Raw genomic sequence first — 20818 nt, 5'->3', positions numbered from 1 at the left:
CCTATTAACGTTTCCTCTGCCGAGAAGAATTGTTTTCTGGGGTTCCCTACTACTTTCCCATTGTTGGGTCTTTTCGGCGACTTCGTGCAAATATGTCATCACGTCATCAATTGTTTGGTTCTCAAATCCACCAGTACACATAGATTCTACTGTGGTTGTAGTGGGATAATCTAAACCCTCATAAAGGATCTGAACTAACCTAACCTTCTCTAAACCATGATGAGGACATTGGGCTAATAAATCATTGAACCTTTCCAAATACCTATACAAAGTTTCTCCCTCCTGTTGAGAAAACGTGCAGATTTGCGTCCTAATAGACGACGTTTTGTGCCTAGAGAATTTTTTTTTAAAAAGGAAGATGTAAGTTGTTCATACGTTGCGATTGACCCGGAAGCCAAACTATATATCCACGATTTAACTTTATCTTTCAAGGAAAAGGGGAATAACCTAAGTTTCAAAGCATCATCATCTAGGTTTCTAATCCTGAGGGTACTACAAATTTCCTCAAAGTCCCTAACATGGAAATAAGGGTTTTCATTTTCTTTCCCTAAAAATATTTGGAGCAGCTGTAAGGTCCCAGGTTTAAGTTCATAAGTTGCGTCCGTCTCAGCTAACCTGATACATGAGGGACGAGTAGTCCAAGTTGGATTCAACAAAGCTTTCAAAGTTGCCATTTCTGGCGCTATCGGAGCAACAGGGATTCTCTCCTCAGTCAAAGGACGTTCAAAAACAGACTCTTCAAAAGTCGTACTCTCTATATTAAGGTAATCGAGATGCTTAGAACTACTATTTTTCTCTTTAACAAATCTACCTAGTGCGTCTCTTTTACGTTCAGGCATATAATAGAATTTTCTAAATTGGAAGGGTAAGCAAACACAGATCAAGGCCGACTCAATCAAATCAAACCTATTGATTTCTAGCAAACAAAAAGCATGATGGCTCCACTTAGATTGTTTCTAGACCAGCTTCTAATCCTTCGAACGAGAATTCGTTACAATTTAAGCAAACCCCTCTGGAATCAATCCGAGTTAAAGTAAGTTGAATAGAGGCGAGGGAAGCTCGGTGGAGCTTTGATACCCAAGGCCTCACCGGTATTACAAGGCGGCGCAGTCACGCATTCAACTTACAGAAACCGTCAAAAACTTCGAAGTATGCTTAAAAGAGTAACCAATATTTTTCGAATGACTTTCCTGTTAAGCTCGTTACCCTATCGGTCTCGTTCTATTCAAAATTTTAGGCTTAGGTTCGCGTTTGGTGTCGTTTTCCTAAGGCGGGCAAGAAGAGAACGGTGATGAAATCTGAACCCTTATCTTGTATGGCAAGTCCTTGCCCTTTACTAGGAAATTAAAGCAGACGTTTTCAAGTCCTCAACATATATGCATACGAAGGAAGACAGTAACTCGCTGACAGGGGATTCGCGAGTGTTCGACAAACTTACCTCCCGTACCAGACGGGGGATGAACCTTTGTAGTCGACTCGGGCCACTGACTCCGATGTCAAGTGTACGAACCCAAGGTGCAGAGACAATATCGTAATTTTCGTCCTTCTCTGCAAACAGTTTATATTTAAAGTACCCTTCCGTAGGGTAATAAAAAATAATGTCCCAAAGTCCAAAAGTCCAAAAGTCCAAAAAGAAAAGAAAAATTACAAAAATAATAAACCCTAATACAGTTTTTTTTTTCTAAAAGAAAATAAACAAACCCTAAACTAAAATTGTCTTCTTTTCTGTTCTTTTTGCTTTAATCTTTAGCTCCAAGTCTTTATGAAATCACCAAACTCTTTGGCTCAATTTTCTTTATGATCCAGAACCTGTAGACACAAGATAAATACCCAAAAACATAAAAAAGAACAAAAATAATAACAAAAAAAATAAAATAATAAAAATAAATAAAAATAAAATAAATCTAAAACCCTAAAAACAAGTCCGCGTCGGCGGCGCCAAAAATTGATGTGATTTGTAGATAGTGGTAAAAAGTGATTCGATTCTCGAACTTGTGAAGGATAACTTTAGACTTAAATTCAAAACTAAATAGAAAACTCACTAATAATTGTAACAAACACTGACAAAGTTGGTATCAATATTAAAAGAACACTGAGGCTAAGATTCCACTATTTTCCAAGTTCAAAGTGATTTGGTCCAAATATTTATATTCATGCAATTTTCTCGTTTAATTTGATTCTAAAATATTGCAACTAATAGATTTTCAAAAGTAATAATTGTAAATACCAAATATGAAGCATCAAGAGTCTATAAACTAAGCATACTCCATCAAAATAGATCACAATCACTCAAATAAAAATCATATTCAATAATAGTTCAAGGCAAATAATCATAATAATAATTGCAATAAATTAAATAAAATAGATTGTACCGCTTCTGTTGGAAAAATAGCTTCCTCTATCGCCTCAGCAATGGGGTTTAGCTCCTCATATTAATCATGATCTCAAAATAATTGTTTATGGCTCAAAAGATGATTAAAAAGATGAAAAGTGATAATACAGACGATTCGCAACAGTTTGTTGGTGTTGCAGAATCACTGTTACAGGGAGAATAGTAGCCAAAGACCTAATGCAACCGTTGTGATGAACGACACATAGGTACTGCTGTGAAACAACGATAGTTTGCTGCGACAGTTGCTTGTGCGTCAATGTTCTTCGTGTTCTTGGTGCAGCAGCAGCAGAAAACAATTTTCAACTCGTGATTTCGACTCTCTATTCTCCTCTAAACTTCTCCTAAGGTTGCGTACCTCTTAGATGACTTATCCCCTCTCCTTTTATAGGCCACAGCTCGATTAAATCTCCCCCAAAATCTTGGTTTATCTCCACAGCAAGTTTCGGAGTTTTCTTTCTTCCAAACTCTCTTCACGCGTATTTGACCTCTCCCAATACTTCCAAACTCTTCATTAGATAACTACGAATGTTGGGGAAGCTTTTCTAGCCTTTAATATCCCTGAATTGTCGAAAAATACTCCAACAGCAACCCGTGACCACAACACCTCTGTTTCCTTCTCCCGGTCGATCTAACCCAATTCATTCGATCTAATCACATATACCGACCCTGTTATGCTCTAGGAAGTCCAGACCAACAAAAATCCGAGATTGAATCTCCTTAAATCTTCCCAAGAATGCGAACCCTAATCTGCATGCATGCTGGTTTGTTTTACCGCCAAATTTAAAATTTGAATTTGTAAAGAAAGGGGGCGCCCCTATCCAGAGTAGGGGTGCCTTTAGCAGCTGCCTTAAGGGGTGTCCTGGGGTGCCCCTTATCCAAATTGGGGGTCCGAATAGAAAGTGTCCTCCGGGTGCTTTCCGACAACTTTTCGAGCCAATTTTTTCCAAAAATGTTTATTGGCCAAAAATACCTACAAATAAATAAAACACCATAATAAGTACAAAAATAAACCCTACCAATATTTAGAATCGAGACAAATCGGATACAAAAATGTGTCTATCAATTATCTGCACCATCCAGACAAACTTCTTCAGGTAAGAATTCGTGCTTTGATGATAGTAATTTATATGATAAGTTTCATGTCATGATAATATTCTTCCTATTTACAAAAGAAAAAGGTTTAACCAAAAACAATATCCACTTGATGAGCGAGTCTCTTACAAAAAATCCTGGTTAAGAGAGATATTTACAGGTATACTTTTGTAAAGTTGCGTTCAGATTCTCAAGCTACTTTCTTATGGTCTTTAGCAGGAGAGTCCGTACACCCTGTTTACATAAGTATCTGTGTTGTAGGTTTTGGTTAAACAGAGTTTGTCTCGTAGTTTTTATTTTCTTCACTTGAGTTTTAAGTTTTTGGTCAGTATAACATCTGCATATTGCAAGAGGTTCTTAACAAGGACGTGAGCGTACGCTTTCTTATTCTCTGGGTCGAGGATGAACTTGTCCGGACCACTCGTGTAACTGATACGGTTCATTCAAGGAAACCCTAATTTCCTTTCCTAAGAAACCTTTAAGTACCCATCCTATTGAGTCTTGCTGGTCACGTACGCAAACTCTAGGTATTTTCTGTTGGGTTATCAAGGATGTCTTCTTTATCTTCGATTGGTGATTTTTCTAAGGGATTCCTTGAGAAAGGCTTTGGTTTTGAACCTAAAGGAAGGAAGAAAAGAACTCTTGTTGAAGATGGAACACCTAATGCCTCATCTTATATCGCTTACTCACATCAAGATGTTGAGAATGAGGGTATGGTGTCTGCTGAAGTGGTTCATGACTTTCTCAAATACTTCGAGGAAGCAAAACAACAACTTGTTGAGACTATGAAGGATCTTGATGTGGTTAGAATTGAGGTGAAGAAAGTTACTACCGATCTTTGCCTCATTAAGTCACATGTTAAAGGACTTCTCAATAAGGATATCTTCTCCGAGGACGCTGTTGCAAACATGAATCATGAACTAGAAGTCCGTGAAGTTGACTTACGTGAACTTTGATTTAGCTTATGATCGGGTTCTAGTAATTTCTTTTTAGTAGATGTCTTCTTAATAGATGTTTTCTTTGTTTTTATCTAAGAAGGTTTACTAGTGTATGGAATAGCCATTATTGTGATTACACATAGCTAGGTCCAATAATTTCATCTTGCAATGTTTTTAGAGTGATTTGGAAGATGATGGTTGCAGTATTAATCTTTATAGTATATATTGCAATATTTTTATGGGATATGTGTGCTTACGTCCGTGAACTGTTATTATCCCATATATTGTCAAAGTTAACTCTTTCACATGTCGATATGCAAAATATTGATACAAGATCGATGAACTCTTGACAATAACAAAAGTTAAGCCTATATTGTATTATTGATGGAAGATAGGTTAAAATCTTTTGTTTACAAAGATTATGTCAATTATAAATCGTTATGCAAATAGTGATAAAAGATAGAATGAATCTTTGTATTTTCCGAAATATTGATCTTTCCTTGATCCATATTTTATGTGTATAATGCAATACTCCATAAGTTTTTCTTGTGTTGAGTATATGAACGATTGAGTTGATCATTCCTTTATGGTTAACTTAGTCGTAGCTCCGTAAGTTTTCTTATGTTGAGCATAATCAATTAAATTGATCACTTTTGTGTTTAATTTGATTGTGTATTCCGATTAAATTAATCATGATTTTACTTGTGATTAGTTTGGTTGAGATTTTTGGATATAAAAAATCATTTATTTATGGTTTTTTGGTGTCCAGTAAAATCCTTTCGTCGCTCTTGTTGTTCTTTCGGGAATGACATCAAATGGGGGAGAGTTCATTCTAACTTGTGTTTAATTTCATATCTTTGTGGGGAGTGCGGCTGTGGAATTTTTAGAGGTTATCTTGTATCTTCATAAACTCCTTGATGAAAGCATTTAGCTTCGGCTATATGATTGCATCTAAATTAGTTGGTATGTACTTTTCTTTGGTCTTGAAGCATCTCTGTGGAAATTTCATTAGGATCCCGTTTTCGTACCTTTGCCAATTTTATTGACAAAAAGGGGGAGAATTAATATGTAGTTCACACTACAAATAGATATGGTTTACGTGTTTTACGGGCCATTATGTAAGGGGGAGTGGTTTTCATGTTGAGATGAAAGTATTGACTAAGGGGGAGTGATACATATCACCATAGTATTTTTGGCGAAGTTGTAATATAAGAACTTTGATACTATGTAATAATACTATGACACTATATAACAATGATCGAGAGCTTTTGTTTTCTCATTGTTATGGCTACGGAACTACAACAACTATGATGCGGAATTGAACATCTATGGAATCATGGGAGTACTTGGAAAAGACGAAATTTTCGAGTAATGTTGAAGCACCAAGAGGATCAAGCATGTGGACGAGAAGGTACAGAGTTTATTTATTTTGTAATCCATATGTATTGATAGTTTTGCCACTAAAATTGACAAAGGGGGAGATTGTTAGAGCATTGCTCGGTCGAACTCGCATGCGTTGCGATATCAAGCATGTTTGTCAAGTTTAGTTGTCAAAACTATATGTCTTGATTTCTAGACTACTTATAGCTAAGTCTCGGTTAGGACAGGTTAGTGTAGTTGAGCTCCAGACTCCATGGAGATTATCTTGCGAAGACGAAGAACTCTTCAAGGAACCAGTGGAACTTCATCCGACCAAAAAGGTATGTGAGACTTGAAATTATCTATCACTCAAGTGTCTACTGTATCTCCTACTCTTGAGACAAAGTCGTATAAGTATGATAGTTTTCATAATACACATTTGATGTTTCGAAACTCGTCTATCTTTTGTCTCGAAATATGTGTTGGTAAATATTTCGCTTTAGAAATCTAAGCAATTGAACTAGTTCTTTTGAAGTCATTGGAACTAGTTATTGAAGAAGATGAATATGGTTGATATGAGAGTTACTCATGTGGCTAACCATTGGTCAACAATTTGTGAACCAACCAAATGTACACGTTTAGGTACGGTTACTCAAACCTAAATGAAATACATTTCATTTATGTGTGACAAGCTAAGTTTCGACCTAACGGTTGAAAGATATTATCTTGGGAAAAATCAGGTTGATCATCTAACGGCGAATATTGAATGCTTTGTTACTAAGCTAACTTAGATTGCAAACCTTGATTTGAAAACTATATAAAGATGACTCTAGCATCTGTGAAAAACTAATCTCCACACCTCATGTGTGCTACTAGTTAGTTTTGCTAGAGTCGTTTCTCCTTTAACCGTATGTTTCTTCTCGAGACCCTGTCGGTTAAACGACTAAAAGACTTCATTGGGATTGTGAAGCCAGGCGATACTACTTCTCTTGTAGTTTGCGATTGAATCTTTCCATTTTCTATCATACGAGTTCAATTGTAAGATTGACTTGAGATTTATCTCCGATAGGGCAAGATAAAAAGAAATCACAAACATCTTCGTGTCTCATCGTTTGTGATTCCGCAACATCTAGTTTCGCTACCGTACGATTTAGATTGTTGTGAGGTGATTGATAACTGTAGGCTGTTCTTCGGGAATATAAGACCGGATTATCAATTGGTTCATCTTCACCTTGATTTTATCAAAAGACGGAACAAACTTTATTAGGTTTATCTATGGGAGACAGATTTATCTATCTGGTAGACTTGTTTGTGTGATACAGATTTTTGTATTCAAGTCTTCGACTTTGGGTCGTAGAAACTCTTAGTTGTGGGTGAGATCAGCTAAGGGAATCAAGTACGTAGTATCCTGCTGGGATCAAAGATGTAAGGAGCGCAACTGTACCTTGAATCAGTGTGATATTGATTAGGGTTCAACTACAGTCCAGACCGAAGTTAGTTTGTAGTAGGCTAGTGTCTGTAGCGTCTTAATACAGTGTGTGTTCAATCTGGACTAGGTCCCGGGGTTTTTCCGCATTTGCGGTTTCCTCGTTAACAAAATTCCGGTGTCTGTGTTATTTCAACTTCCGCAATATATCGTTTGTCTTTATAATTGAAATAATACAGGTTGTGCGTTGAAGATAATTAATTAGAATATTCAAAATTTGGTTGTTGATTTAAATTGATTGATCCTTGGATATTGGTCTTTGGTATCATCCAAGTTATTCCTCGTATTTGATAAAGACTCGCTGATTGTTATTAGCTTGAGTAAAGATCAAATCAAGAGAAGAGATATTAACTCCTTGATATACTTTTACTAAAATTGAGTCTGACTGTCTAGTTGATTCTCTTAAACGTAAATCGGAGTTAGTCCATACAGATTGCTAAGCGAAATATTGGGTGGTGTTATTAGACCCCCGCTTTTTCAGGTTTAGATACCCCTATCCAAGCTAACTGGATACCTCACTTTCAAAACCTTGATCCAATCCAATGCGACCCTATTCAACATGCCTCAGAATCGACCCCATCTCCCATAGCTGGAATCACGATCAGCTAAACATCCTACCCAACAATGCCACCTAATATATTATAAACATCCACCTTCCCCTTAACAACAACTCGGACAAAATTATTTGGCCCCACTCTAAATCTGGTAAATACACCACAGCACCAGGTACAACTGTCTAATCCAACAAGAAAATAGCTCTCTCCCACAACCTCACCCTCAACCCCTTCCAAACACAAAATTCTTATGGACCTTACCGTGTCCTCCAGAAATACAGCTTTTCTTGTGGAAATCTATAAATGAAGGTTTGCCAACCTTCTCTCTGCTCCATCATATCAATCTCTCCACTTCCAACCTCTGACCCCGTTGCAGCTCTGAGCCTGAAACAACCAATCACATGCTGATTCATTCTCCAGTGGCCCTGTCCACTTGGACCACCCTATCTAACCACATATAAACAAACCAACCCCAAGGTAACCACCAACCAATTACCATAAAATACCAAACAACCATTTCTCAATTACTGCAAACTCGAGGTAATACTTCTTCTATCACCTCCTGTTGTTTCCTCTTGTGGTCTATATGGACAACCAGAAATGAGCTCGTATTCAATCAGACACACTCCACTCATGACGACATCCTGGCAAGATCTTTCGCACAACAACATGAATTTGAATGGGAAAAATTGACTTCCCCTCCAGTACTCCCCGGGGAGCTTCGTTGCAGATTGACAACAAACATAACAAAATCTTCTACAACCATTGAAGTGGGTTGGCGTATCCCAACATCAGATTGGTTTAAAATAAATACCGATGGTGCAGCTAGAGGCAACCCCGGAATAGCGGGAGCAGGATTCATATGCGGGAACTCAAGCACGCACACAGTTTTGGCTATTGCACAACCTCTAGGTATAACCACAGCGCTAATGGCGGAAACATGGGCCGCAGTGATAGCAACCAGAGCAACAAATGAAATAAATTGGACTAAAGTAATATTTGAGACGGACTCGGAAAATCTCGTACATTTCATTAAAACTCTAAATGAAGCTCCATGGTATATCTCTGCAATGATTGACGAAATCATATATCGAATGCGTCAAATCCCATGGTGTGTTATTCAACATAATTATAGAGAAGGAAACCAAACAGCATATGGACTAGCAAACTTTGCAGCCGACTGCAGCCAAGCGAGAAACCTATCAACATCAATTTGGGAACAGAAGAATCCGGCTTTTCTTAACCAAATTCTTTTGAGCGACACTATGAGAATCACGTTCCCACGTGTAATAACAATTTAGTTGGTTTTTTAATTAATGCATGCTACAAAAAAAAAAAAGAAAAAGACTTGATAACTAAAAGTTGGGTACATTATTTATATGTCCCTACTTTTGACACCCTACAAATATATCCTTATACAACAATAAATATGTCCCTACTTTTAATAACCTTATCCATTTAAAATTAGATTACCTTAATACCCTCACCTATATAATATTTTTCTTTGTTTCAAAATGGAACAATTTTTTTTCATCTACCACTTCACCACCACCACCAACATTCAACCACCGTTCAACGACCACCACCACCACTAATATTCCACCACCACTAATATTCCACCACCACTCCTTCACCACCACCATTATAACACCAACAGTCCTCCACCATCACTAGTTCGTCGCCGCCTCCACCACCACTAGTCCGCCGTCGTTGCCGCCGCTACCACTTGTTCAGATATTATTGGATCAACAACAATAGTTGATCCAAATAAAAATAGAACCAACAGTAGAAGTTCATCCAATTTAGGGGATCAACAACGGTAGTTGATAAAAAAAAGGATCAACAGCAGAAGTTTATCCAATTTAGGGGATCAACAACGGTAGTTGATCCAAAAAAAAAGGATCAACAGTAGAAGTTTATCCAATTTAGGGGATCAACAGCAGTAGTTGATCCAAAAAAAATAGGGATCAACAGTAGAAGTTGATCCAATTTAGGGGATAAACAATGATAGTTGATCCACTAAATTGGATCAACAATGAAAGTTGATCCATGTAAATGGAGTGAACTTGGCGTGAGTCGAACACGCATCATCTGACATGGAGTCAGTCATGCTACCATTGCACCACAAGTTCAACATTGGAAGAAAATTACATGATTTAAACTACAAACATGATTTTACTTATCCAAGAAAATATTGTCAACAATAGAAGTTAAAAGGATCAACAACAATAGTTGATCCAAAAAAAAAAGGATCAACAGTAGAAGTTGCTCCAATTTAGGGGATCAACAATAGTAGTTGATCTCCTAAATTGGATCAACAATGGAAGTTGATCCACTACTATAACCTCCACCGCAACAACATCCACCACCACCACCTATTCAAAATTCATATGTATTATTACCTGCATTCAGTCCAGCTTGCAGTTATCAACACTTGCTTTGTAAATCCATACTCCATTGCATATCAGCACAACTACAATACATACACGCAAACAACTTTCTACAAACATGTTCGCACTTTCCATTATCTGTTGTACGCTATAAAAGAACGCAGCCATAGACAAAACATTATTTGTTGACAAAACATAATCCTTAACCATTAACATAATGACAAAACATATTCTTTCACCATTATCTGTTGTACGCTATAAAATAACGCAACCATAGATCATCAACTAAACCTCCGTACAGATCGCCGACAAGTCATTCGTTCCAAAGGCCGCAATCATATCTTTCGACTTAGCTAGTACTCCTTTTGAAACATTCGAGTACACAGTATGTGACTGCAGTACTTCATCTATGTCTTTCTCTCTGCAACACATTTAATAAAACAATCAGTGTATATTCCACATTCTTTATAAATACCAACAACATCTCAAATCCTACACATAATAAGAGAATCACACATAATAAACACCAACACCATCTCTATTCCACATTCTTTATAAACAAGCAGTACTATTAATTACTCCAATAAAATCAAAGCAGAAAAAGAGAATCACACAGAACCATCCATGGGGAGACTACCAATGTACCAAAATACAGAAACTAAACCCAAAACAATCGAAAACATATATGATAGTTAAACCAAATTTATGCATATAGAGATTATAATTAGTACCCATAACATATTTCAATTGGAATTGAACTCAAATGGGAAGAAAATCAAACAAACAAAATTTCACATTAGCTATTAGGTTGAAGTCTCACCACCACCACCATCTCCCAACCACCACAAATCACACCCAATCTCCACCACCACAATCACCGCAGCAACAACCAGAGCCATCATTATTTCTACCGCCAATTTCATCGTTCCAACCTCACCACCGACAACAACAATCATGTTACAACACCCAGTCGATGCAGAAAATCTTTTAGAACCAACACTGATATCACTGATTTTAGGTTCTTCCTGCTAAATACAGTTGAAATCGAAATGAACCAAATGTTTCTGATGCACTAGATTAGGTTTTGGATATTAGCTTCTCATTGATTCATCATTACATTTAAGTTTTGTAGTTGAATCAATTGAAAATCGATCTAAATCAAAAAATTTTATGAGGCGATGCTGGAATAGCGGTGGCGACGAGGAAGAAGGTGATGCAAAGAACTCTCTGAATCTTCCACTCGAAATTAAGAAATTGAAAATCAAAAACAAAACTATCGATCTTTGAATCTGGAGAATCAATCTTTAACCTAAGAAGATGAAGAACACAATCATAGTGATAGATCTGCTGCTAATACTGGAGGAGGGTGTTGGTGACGACGGCGGAGGTTGTGGGAGTTGCAGAGGTACTGGTGGTGGTTGAGAGAGAAAGAAGAACATATGAAATTTCGATCGATCTAAATAAAAGTTAAAAAAGGAAGGGTAAATATGAAAAGAAAAATGAATGTTAATGGATCTCCATGATCTTACGGATGGAAAGGGATATGTTTATTGTGTGATAAGAATATTTGTGAAATCCATAAAAAATAGAGATAGAAATTCAATTACCACCTAAAAGTTTTCTCCATAATGGTGCAAATGGGAAATACGCCCTTTCCTGTACTAAACCGGCCTAATAGCACCCAAATCAAGTACCCTAATAGCACCCACACGCCAAAAAACCATCGTACAGGAGGTAACAGAATTTAGGGTTTTAGGTGTAATCCACAAATACGCAGAAACAAAAGTTCCTTTCATTTCCCGCCAATTATAGGAATCTAAAATCTTAATGGGAGTTCCAAAATTAATAACCCTAATCCGTAGAATTAGACCTATTTCATCGTATACATATTCGTCTTCACTCATTCCAACTCGTTCAATTCATTCTCAAATCCCTAATTCACTATTAACTCCCACAAATTTGATCTCCAACTTCAATTCTCAATCTCAATATAAACTGAATCTTGGGTTTCCGTCTTTTCAGTCATTATCAATTCATACTTCTTCTGATGATGATAATGAAGGATTCAATTTCAATGACCTGGAGTTTAATAAAGAATCAGATCTACTGAATTCGGGGTTTGATCACAGTCCCGATGAAGTTGTAAAGGAAGTGATTAGTGTTGTTGATAATGTATCATGGTATGATCCCGCTGTTCAAACAGTCGTTTCTCTGCTAGATGGGTTCCATGGTTTGACTAATCTCCCTTGGTTAGTATTGCCTATCAAGTGTTTGTTTTATTGTTTATGTGATTTTGTACAAATATTCACTAATTTTAATGATACATAGGTGGATTGTAATTGCTTCGTCTACTCTGGCACTTCGATTGACAATACTACCTGTACTAATTTTGCAATTTAGTAAAGCAAAGCAGATTTCCGAGTTATTCCCAAAATGTAAGTACTCAATTTTTATAATTTCATCTTTCTTTATCTATGATATTGAACTTATATCCTGACTTTCGCATGTATTTTTTAAAGTGCCTCCTCCGTTGCCACCACCTTTCTCAGGAAAGAGTATTAAAGAACAATTTTTGCTCTTTCGGAAGGAAAGGAAAGCTATTGGCTGTCCCTCGTATCTATGGAATTTTGCATATATTTCTGTTCAGGTAATATTTCTGTTCGATTTAAAAATAATAAAGAAGTACATGTTTGATTTATTTTGTACTTTTATCGAAAGGAATGGAAAATCCCTTAGTAACTTTTTAATCGTTGTATGGTACTTGCCTACACACAGCATGATCAGATTATGTCAAATTTACTACGGTGTCAAGATGTGGACGGATCTTTATATTCTTTTTCTTAAATGGCAAAGTTGTTCCTTCTTTTATTGTTTTTCCTTTGTTCCTTACTCATTATCATCCAGCAGATATACAGTGTCACACTGAGACCTCTTTCTATGTTTTTCCTCACTATGAATATTCACTTTTGATTATTATTTTCTGTGGTCTGCGATGGTGGCTTGGAATATATTCTTCAGAACTCTTTCTCATAAGCTGCTTACAGATCCCATGCTTTCTCTTGTGGATGCATACAATCCGTAGAATGTCACTGGAGCAACACCCCGGGTTTGATTGTGTAAGACACTTACACAATAAGATCTTTGCTTAGTTATTTACCTTGCATCTCTTATTAATTTGAATGTCCGATTCTAAAGCTATACCTTTATTCTGACACCATTTTGAGTATGGACAGGAAGATACATGGTTGTGCTTTTCATAGTTACTGTTTTTTGCGGTTTCCTTTTCCCTTGCCTTGCAACGTATCATCTGATAGTAACCTGTTGTTGTGTTTCTCGATTTCATTCTAGGGTGGAGCATTATGGTTCCAGAATTTGACTCAAATTCCTCATGGTTCCTTTGCCGTTACATTCCCGATACTGATTTCTGGGCTTCATTATGTCAATATTCAGGTATATCGTAGATAAAACTACGAATTTTTCGTCCGTTTTGATGTTTGGTATTTAAAGACCTGCTAGCATATGATTGAATAAAAGAGCTGCAGAATGCTTGAGTTGTCATAGTATTTAAATGCCGCTCCAGATTAGGGCCTTAGTAAGAGGCTACCTTAGTGATATTCAAAAAATTTACTTTTTCTTTGTTACAATTAGGAGAAGTTTGTACAGTTGGTCTCTATGAAACCTCATGTCAACTTTTTTGTTAAAATGTAATCATGAATTTATAAGCTGTAGAAATCCATACACCATTTTGTTTTGGCAAGTGTGAAAGATAGTATTAGCATATCCAAATGGGTTATCATTAGCTCCAAACTGAACTTGTGTGTACTCTGTGTTGCCAGCTTTCTTTCCGGGGATCGAGTGTTGGCAAGGTGACTGGCGTAATGGGTAAATTGTTTGAGGTGAGTAGATAAACTCCAACCTAACATTTGTCTGGGGTTCGTGACTGGTTATTTCTCAAGAAATAGACGAGTAACAAGGTTATAGACTTTTACGCTTTACCGCATGTTGATTTACAGCTGAAGTTTCCACAGAGATATAAGTGTTTACTCTTTCTGTATTGACTAAAGCTATCCTGCTTATTCTTCACTTATAGTACTATGCTGCTAATCTCAATTGAAAATTCCTATTACTTGATGCAGTTTTACAAGCTATACCTGGATGTTCTCACAATACCTATTTTCGTCATAGGGTTTTTTCTTCCTCAGGCAAGTATGCTTATCGACATTGATAAATATTACCAATTTCTCATTAGTTTCCATAGTTTCCATTTATTTTTATTAAACTGCCACACAGGAATGAATCATATCTGTCCTAAATCATTAAAATCGCATAGAAAAAAAAAACACTCCAGGACCATGTCTCAAGTCTATGAGGTGTACAAAGCCTGAGAACTTGTGTACACAATTACGAATGCCCTTGAGGTACTTTATGTTGTCACCAGTAATACGTTTGGGGATAGCATATATGGTTTCTTCTAGATACCATATTTGGTGTTGGAATGATAGTGTTCCTGATTGTTAACATGTGGAGGGATATAAGATCTCAAGCAATTGAAAAGGGTCATCAAGTTTAGAAGTGATCACCATTCACAATTTCACACCCATACTATGAACTCATTTTTAATTCTTCCCACTGCTATACCAAAACGGGAGTAGCATGAAGGACTCATTACTAGCCCAACTTTAGAGCATAATGGCTGTATTTCAGAATTGTACGGAATCACGGATACTAATTGCTTTGATTTCTACTTACCTCCTTTTGAATAGTCCCCTTTTTGTTGCCAATGAAAAAAAGAATACCAATATACTTCTATTCCTTTTTCATTAGGAGGGCTTATGAAGTTGTTTGTTTTTCTTCTATGTTCTGCAGGGGAGTCTAGTGTACTGGGTCACTAACAGTTCCATAACTGTCATCCAGGTTTCTACCACTTTATTATCTTTGTTCATTTTTTAAATTAAATGCACCGGGTGGTACCCAAGATGGACCTACAGTTCTCTTGTTAATATCTATTCCATTTCATGTACCCATAATCTTCTTTTTGCATGAAAATTTATTGTAGGATGCATCTGACCATCTTTATCAATTTGCAGAATTTATCTCTTCAGCATCCTACTCTTCGGGAGAAGTTAGGTCTCCCTGACAAAAATGCTTCGGTAAAGCGTGTAACCTCTTCAAGTACAGATAATCTTGAAATTAGTTATTTGGGTAAACCTGAGCAAAGAGTTAATGTGCAAAACCTCTCGCCAGATGAACTTCTTTCTGTGAGTGTTCAAATATGGATTCTGGTTATGCAATATAGGTAGTCCTTATAGCTTGTCTTATTTAAACGATTTGGGTCATCTACAGCTCTCAGTCCAACTCTTGTCAAAAGGACATCATGATAGAGCACTTCCATTACTACGGTAACAAAAATTTATTTGCGCTAGTTCCTTCAGTGATTTGGCTGTTGTATTTTTCCTATCTCTTGTTTTTCTTCAGTTCGGAAGTGTTTGCCTACAGGTTGGCAATTGAGAAAGACCCTGATCACATAAGATCTATGGTTGTTCTGGGACAAAGTCTTATGCAAAAACAATGGCTACCTGAGTCTATAGGTGTTCTTGAACATGCTGTTCGCAAGGTTTGATGTTATCTAATATGCTTTTAGTTCTAGTATTTTTAGGTTGGCTTTCTTATTCGTTTTGGCAGGAGTCAAAACTATATTGGGTTTTAGTTATTGTTCTTTGCTAATCAAAACTTTTACTGGTGGTCTGATCAGTTATTGGTTGGTGGTCAACCAGCAAAAGAGGAAGAGGTTGATCTCTTGATTCTAGCATCTACGTGGGCTGGTGTTACAAGTATTAAGCAGGTTATCTACTTTCAGGACTATTATCTGTTTACTTCTGTCTTCATTCTTCCGTAACGAAAAAGCAAGTAGTTGTTACTCTGATTCGTTTACCTATCCCAAGATGAGGGCCATAGTTTTTAGTCGAGCTCTAGAGTCTAGATATCCACATGTGGTTAGAAAAGGAGGTGCGTGGTGTTACTCCTACTAAGGAAGCTGGTCCCAAGCTGAATGGTCCGTTGTTATGTTGCCAATCTCCATTATTTTTATCTGTTGGATTGTCGTTGTAATTCCATTTCTTTTCCATTTGGCAGGGAAAAAATAAAGAAGGACTGGAGCACTTGGAAAGAATAACTCAGATAGAGGAGCCTGTGGATCCAAAGGGAAAGGCTCACTACTTTGATGGATTGGTATTGCTTTCTAGGTAAACCAAAACAAAATTTCATCATGAAGTTGACAGCTAAACTGTTCAGTTGAACTGTTTGATTTTAGGTTTAAATTCTTTTGTTTTTTCTAGTGCTTTGTTTAATGAAGGCCGAAAAGTTGAAGCTGAGGAGTATCTCCGCAAGGTAGTTGCATATGATCCTTCCAAGAATGATTTATTACAACAGTTGCTAGAGGATGAAGATGATGCCAAAACTTATTAAAGAAAGCAGCGATAAATCAATACGGTCCCTTTGTGGTGAGATCTTGTTGCGGACTTGGGGGCAATTGTAGCAAGAGAGTACTGTCCCTTGCATCCCATTGACTGATCCTCAGACGCTTATAGAAGCGTTAGAATTATAACTCAAGTTATTCATTGTACTTGTAAAACTCATTTTTTCGATCAAGAAAATAATAAAATCATTTTTGGTGTTGCTGTCAAATAATAATTTGATGTTACAAAACGACTCGAATAATTAATGAATTGTATTGTTACTAGGAGCCTAGTTGTGATTCTCTTGAATTTGCTCATTTGGGCTGTAAAAATGTTATTTGCATTTTCTACTACCTATATGGACAATGGATCACACACAATTAGCTAGGGAAAATGTCTGAATCCTCTGTGGCTTCACCACTGTTATTGGTTGAATATAGCCCCCTTTGTAGCAAAGATCATTATTATAGCTTAGATATTTCCCTTTTTCTGTAAAGGAACCCAGTCTCTACAACTTCCCCAGCACAGTTACACGGCCAGTGCTGATTAAAACCATTAAAAAACACTTCTGAGATAGTTTGTAGTAATTTTTCCGTGAACAGGTTTCAGATCCATATGCACAGGAAATATTGGAGTCTCGGATAACCTCGGAAGATCACTGGAGCAACTAATGTACGCGAATGGTGGCCGGACTTTTATGGATCGCAACCTTGGGAAAGATGGTCCAAAATTGGGGAATTCCAAATCTTAGCAGCAGCATATGATGCGCTGCCACAAATTTTCAATATTTCAAATATAGTTTCTAAATTGGTTGTCCTCGGGAATATCATATCATAAGTAATTTGCTATCACTGCTGATGACAACAAGAATCTAACCCCAAGAAATGACGAAATAAACGCAACATAAAGCAAACAGCAATACAAGAATACATGCATTTACTGAACCAGTGAGAGATGCCAACTATATTGCTCCTCTTGAAAGGAAAAAGAACTGTATATAATCTTACATGATCAGCATCATCTCACATAGTTCAGAAGACACCACTTATGACTGGTCCTATTCGGTGGATTTAGCATAACCAACATCTTCCACGCACCTACATGAGCAAAAATCTCTTCACTGTCCAGGAGTGTGCAACTTCTTCCTCTGAAGCTCGAGCTATAGATTTCGGAAAGACGCAAGTAAGAGAAGTTTTCACGGTTCATTAAAGTTTGATATGCATAATCGACATAACTTACCACTTTCTTCACCCGCTCATTGGCAGCGGGGGTTCCTCCACTAACATTTTCTGGGAGATACGGACTGCTCACTCGAACTTCATTCATCACAACTATGGCAGTTTTATCCCAACGAACTGGCAGCCTGATAATGGAGCAAGAGTTGCACATAGTAAGGCATTTATTAGATGGTAAATACTATCCTATGTTATCAAGAGAAATCACATGGAATTGGAAAAGAGAAATCTAATATCTGTATCATGGAGATTAAAAATTAAGATTAATTAAGATTCTTCTCTCACATCCATGACTACACATTAATCATCATGCATCAACTGATTATTTGAAAACAGAGCTATCCACACTGAATTTGCAGTTGAGCATGCTGTAGTTACAGTGGAAATTAGTTACCATGGTTGTTGGTACGATTATATGGTACACGAGGATAGTTGCTTCATGATTTTACATGCAACGATCAAAGGTGGTTATGAAGCTGGTTCTCATCTTTAGGATATGATCGAGGATAGCTATGAGATGAAATGAAAAATCGTAACTAGTTGGTTTTGAGTTGTGACAGATGTTTTTTCCCAGCTCTGCACTCTTGTCACTAGCAATTTGGTAACAACAATTCCGTGACATAGCCTTACACCCCACCAACAAGCTTTGGCCAAAAGTCTGGTGTTGAACTATGAGTGAGTTTCCACCAATAAAATTGGCATTCTGGTAAGGAGACCATAATGATTGAACCCATCAAAACTTCCTTAAACTTCAACATCTTACCTACCTCCTCACTGTACCTACTCAACCATCACCATCCCATGCTACACCAATTGAAGCCAAATTCTTATTTCTCTTCGACCACAAGGACAATAACCCATTACCTTAGATGCATCTCATGGACAATCCATATCGCCTTCGCTTTCAATGTCATTACTGATACAGCAAAAAAAGGCTTTTGGATCCCAACACTTTAAAGATATAAATGGTGTCTGGGAGTGAAAGGGTAATGTTTAGCTCAGCCCATCTTCTGGGTGAAGTTATTCCTTGCTACCAAAACAGAAATCCTATTGCCAAATTGGTAGGGATCCAAAGACGTAACTTGACTAGTAGGCTTCACTTATGCACAGCAGCTTTGTTTTAAAATTTACACTGATGAACAAACGGCAGTGTCTGCGTGTAATAGGCTCAATATTTGGGCCTTGCTAACCAGCAATTTGTTGCCTGAGTATATTACTTATACGAGGCTTCATTCTTTTTTCCACGAAAAACCTGTGCTGGCTTTTGTCCCCGCAGAAGAGGAAATACCATCAGTTGCTCAACTATACTAGGAAACATGTGCCTCAAAATATTCCTCTGTGAACGGCACCACCTTATTCTTCACTGCCAACTCTTCCACCCAATTCCCTCGAGCAGTACAACTAGAAATCTAATTCATCAATCGTAATAAACATTTCTACAATAGTCATAGAATTCTGCAAACCATCTCATTAAATATCTTTCTACGTCACAATTTCCTGTGGCTGCCTCAACTAAACACTATGCATCCATCGGAGATCAAAGAGGTGGGCTGATCATTTGTTACCTTGATTTCCACTACCATTTGAACGTATCCTCCTCGTACATTACTCGAAAAGAGTTTTCCACTCTTATCAATATACCCTAATTTATACTTACATACCAAAAATCTAGTATATTTTATGACTTCCTCTTGCATTCTCTTCCTACCCATTTGATTCCTCTTCACACTTCCCCTAATCAACCACAAATTAAACCACTAATTCATCTACTTAGTTTCATTAACTTCCAACTCCCCCTTAATCTCCCTAATTATCACTCACAACAAGGAATCCTATAACAATACTATAATGAATACACAGACAAATAAACAAGAAAGATGAAAATTACGTTATGTCCCTTACTATCACTCACAACAAGGAATCCTATAACAATACTATAATGAATACCCAGTCAAATAAACAAGAAAGATGAAAATTATGTTATGTCCCTTACGTCTTAGACAACGCGTCGAATATGATCTGTGCTTCATTACTAACTCCAACACCAATCCTCTCCGCTTCGACCTCCGCTTGCCTGAAAAAATCCACAGAACATATCAAAAATTTAACCGTAAATTTCTTTTAAAAATATATCGAATAAATTGGGTTCAAATCTGAGTATACCTGATAGCAGATTCTTCCTTAGCTTGAACACTATTGAGATCAACATAACAGTTATTAATATCAAGTGGATCTTCACCTTGACCTAACAAAGTAAATTCCTTGATATGATTTGCTTTCAATAATCTTATATTTCTTCTAGGTCCAGTTTTAGAACCTTCTTGTAGAACAAGAATGTTGGAGGCTTTATCGAAGGTGATGATTTGACCTTCAAATTCATCTCCCAGTGTTGTTTTAATGGAGAGGAACCATCCAATTCCAAATTCTTCTCCACCAGTGTTTGAATCCATTGCCATTGCCATTGCCATTGTTGATTTGTTTCTCTCCTTTTTCTTCTTTGTTTTACTGTTTTAGCAAGCGCTGGTAGCAGCCTGGTAATAGAATAACCTAAGTAGTACTCCACTTCTCTGGAGTGGTGGGCCCTAGTTTTTCTTTAGCTGATCTGACGGTCAGGAAACATTTAACGGTGAAGATTAGTGTATCTAAAATTAGGTCTAATTATTTATTTTTAATAAGAAAGGATAATTGATATTAATAGGAATCATTGAATGTTTACATTCGGTTCATCTCTAACCGGAGAGTTTAACCACAACGGATAATCAGAAAACCATGATTGATTAATCCTATCAATTCTAGTCTTTTTGGCTAGGTTATTAGCAATTTCATTCGATTCTCTATGCACAAAAGTGCACTTCCATTCCCTAAAACTAACTAAAAGACTTCTATAGTCTTGAATGACATTATTATTCGTCCATCT

At 37.0% G+C, this 20818-nt stretch overlaps 2 protein-coding genes and 1 pseudogene across 2 annotated transcripts; 2 read left to right on the top strand and 1 right to left on the bottom strand.

The window, feature by feature from the left end:
- Positions 1-211: 211 nt before the first annotated feature.
- On the top strand, positions 212-311 carry LOC113276711 (annotated as a pseudogene).
- Positions 312-11835: 11524 nt separating this feature from the next.
- Positions 11836-16901, top strand: LOC113276402 (ALBINO3-like protein 2, chloroplastic). Its single transcript, XM_026526005.1, has 14 exons — positions 11836-12460; positions 12540-12646; positions 12731-12858; positions 13256-13327; positions 13560-13661; positions 14048-14107; positions 14348-14413; positions 15078-15125; positions 15299-15469; positions 15555-15610; positions 15708-15825; positions 15964-16053; positions 16344-16453; positions 16547-16901. Exons 1-14 carry the CDS (start codon positions 12039-12041, stop codon positions 16674-16676), a joined length of 1680 nt encoding a protein of 559 aa, XP_026381790.1. The 5' UTR covers positions 11836-12038; the 3' UTR covers positions 16677-16901.
- Positions 16902-17413: 512 nt separating this feature from the next.
- LOC113276401 lies at positions 17414-20429 on the bottom strand. Its single transcript, XM_026526004.1, has 4 exons — positions 20065-20429; positions 19895-19975; positions 17906-18029; positions 17414-17825 (listed from the first exon to the last, which is right to left on the bottom strand). The coding sequence occupies exons 1-4, from the start codon at positions 20367-20369 to the stop codon at positions 17784-17786; spliced, it is 552 nt and encodes a 183-aa protein (XP_026381789.1). The 5' UTR covers positions 20370-20429; the 3' UTR covers positions 17414-17783.
- Between the last annotated feature and the right edge of the window lie 389 nt (positions 20430-20818).

The sequence above is a fragment of the Papaver somniferum genome, chromosome 4, assembly GCF_003573695.1.
Source record: "Papaver somniferum cultivar HN1 chromosome 4, ASM357369v1, whole genome shotgun sequence".
NCBI lineage: Eukaryota > Viridiplantae > Streptophyta > Magnoliopsida > Ranunculales > Papaveraceae > Papaver > Papaver somniferum.
Note: the sequence above shows the minus strand (reverse complement) of the source record. Positions and strands in the feature narration are given on the sequence as shown.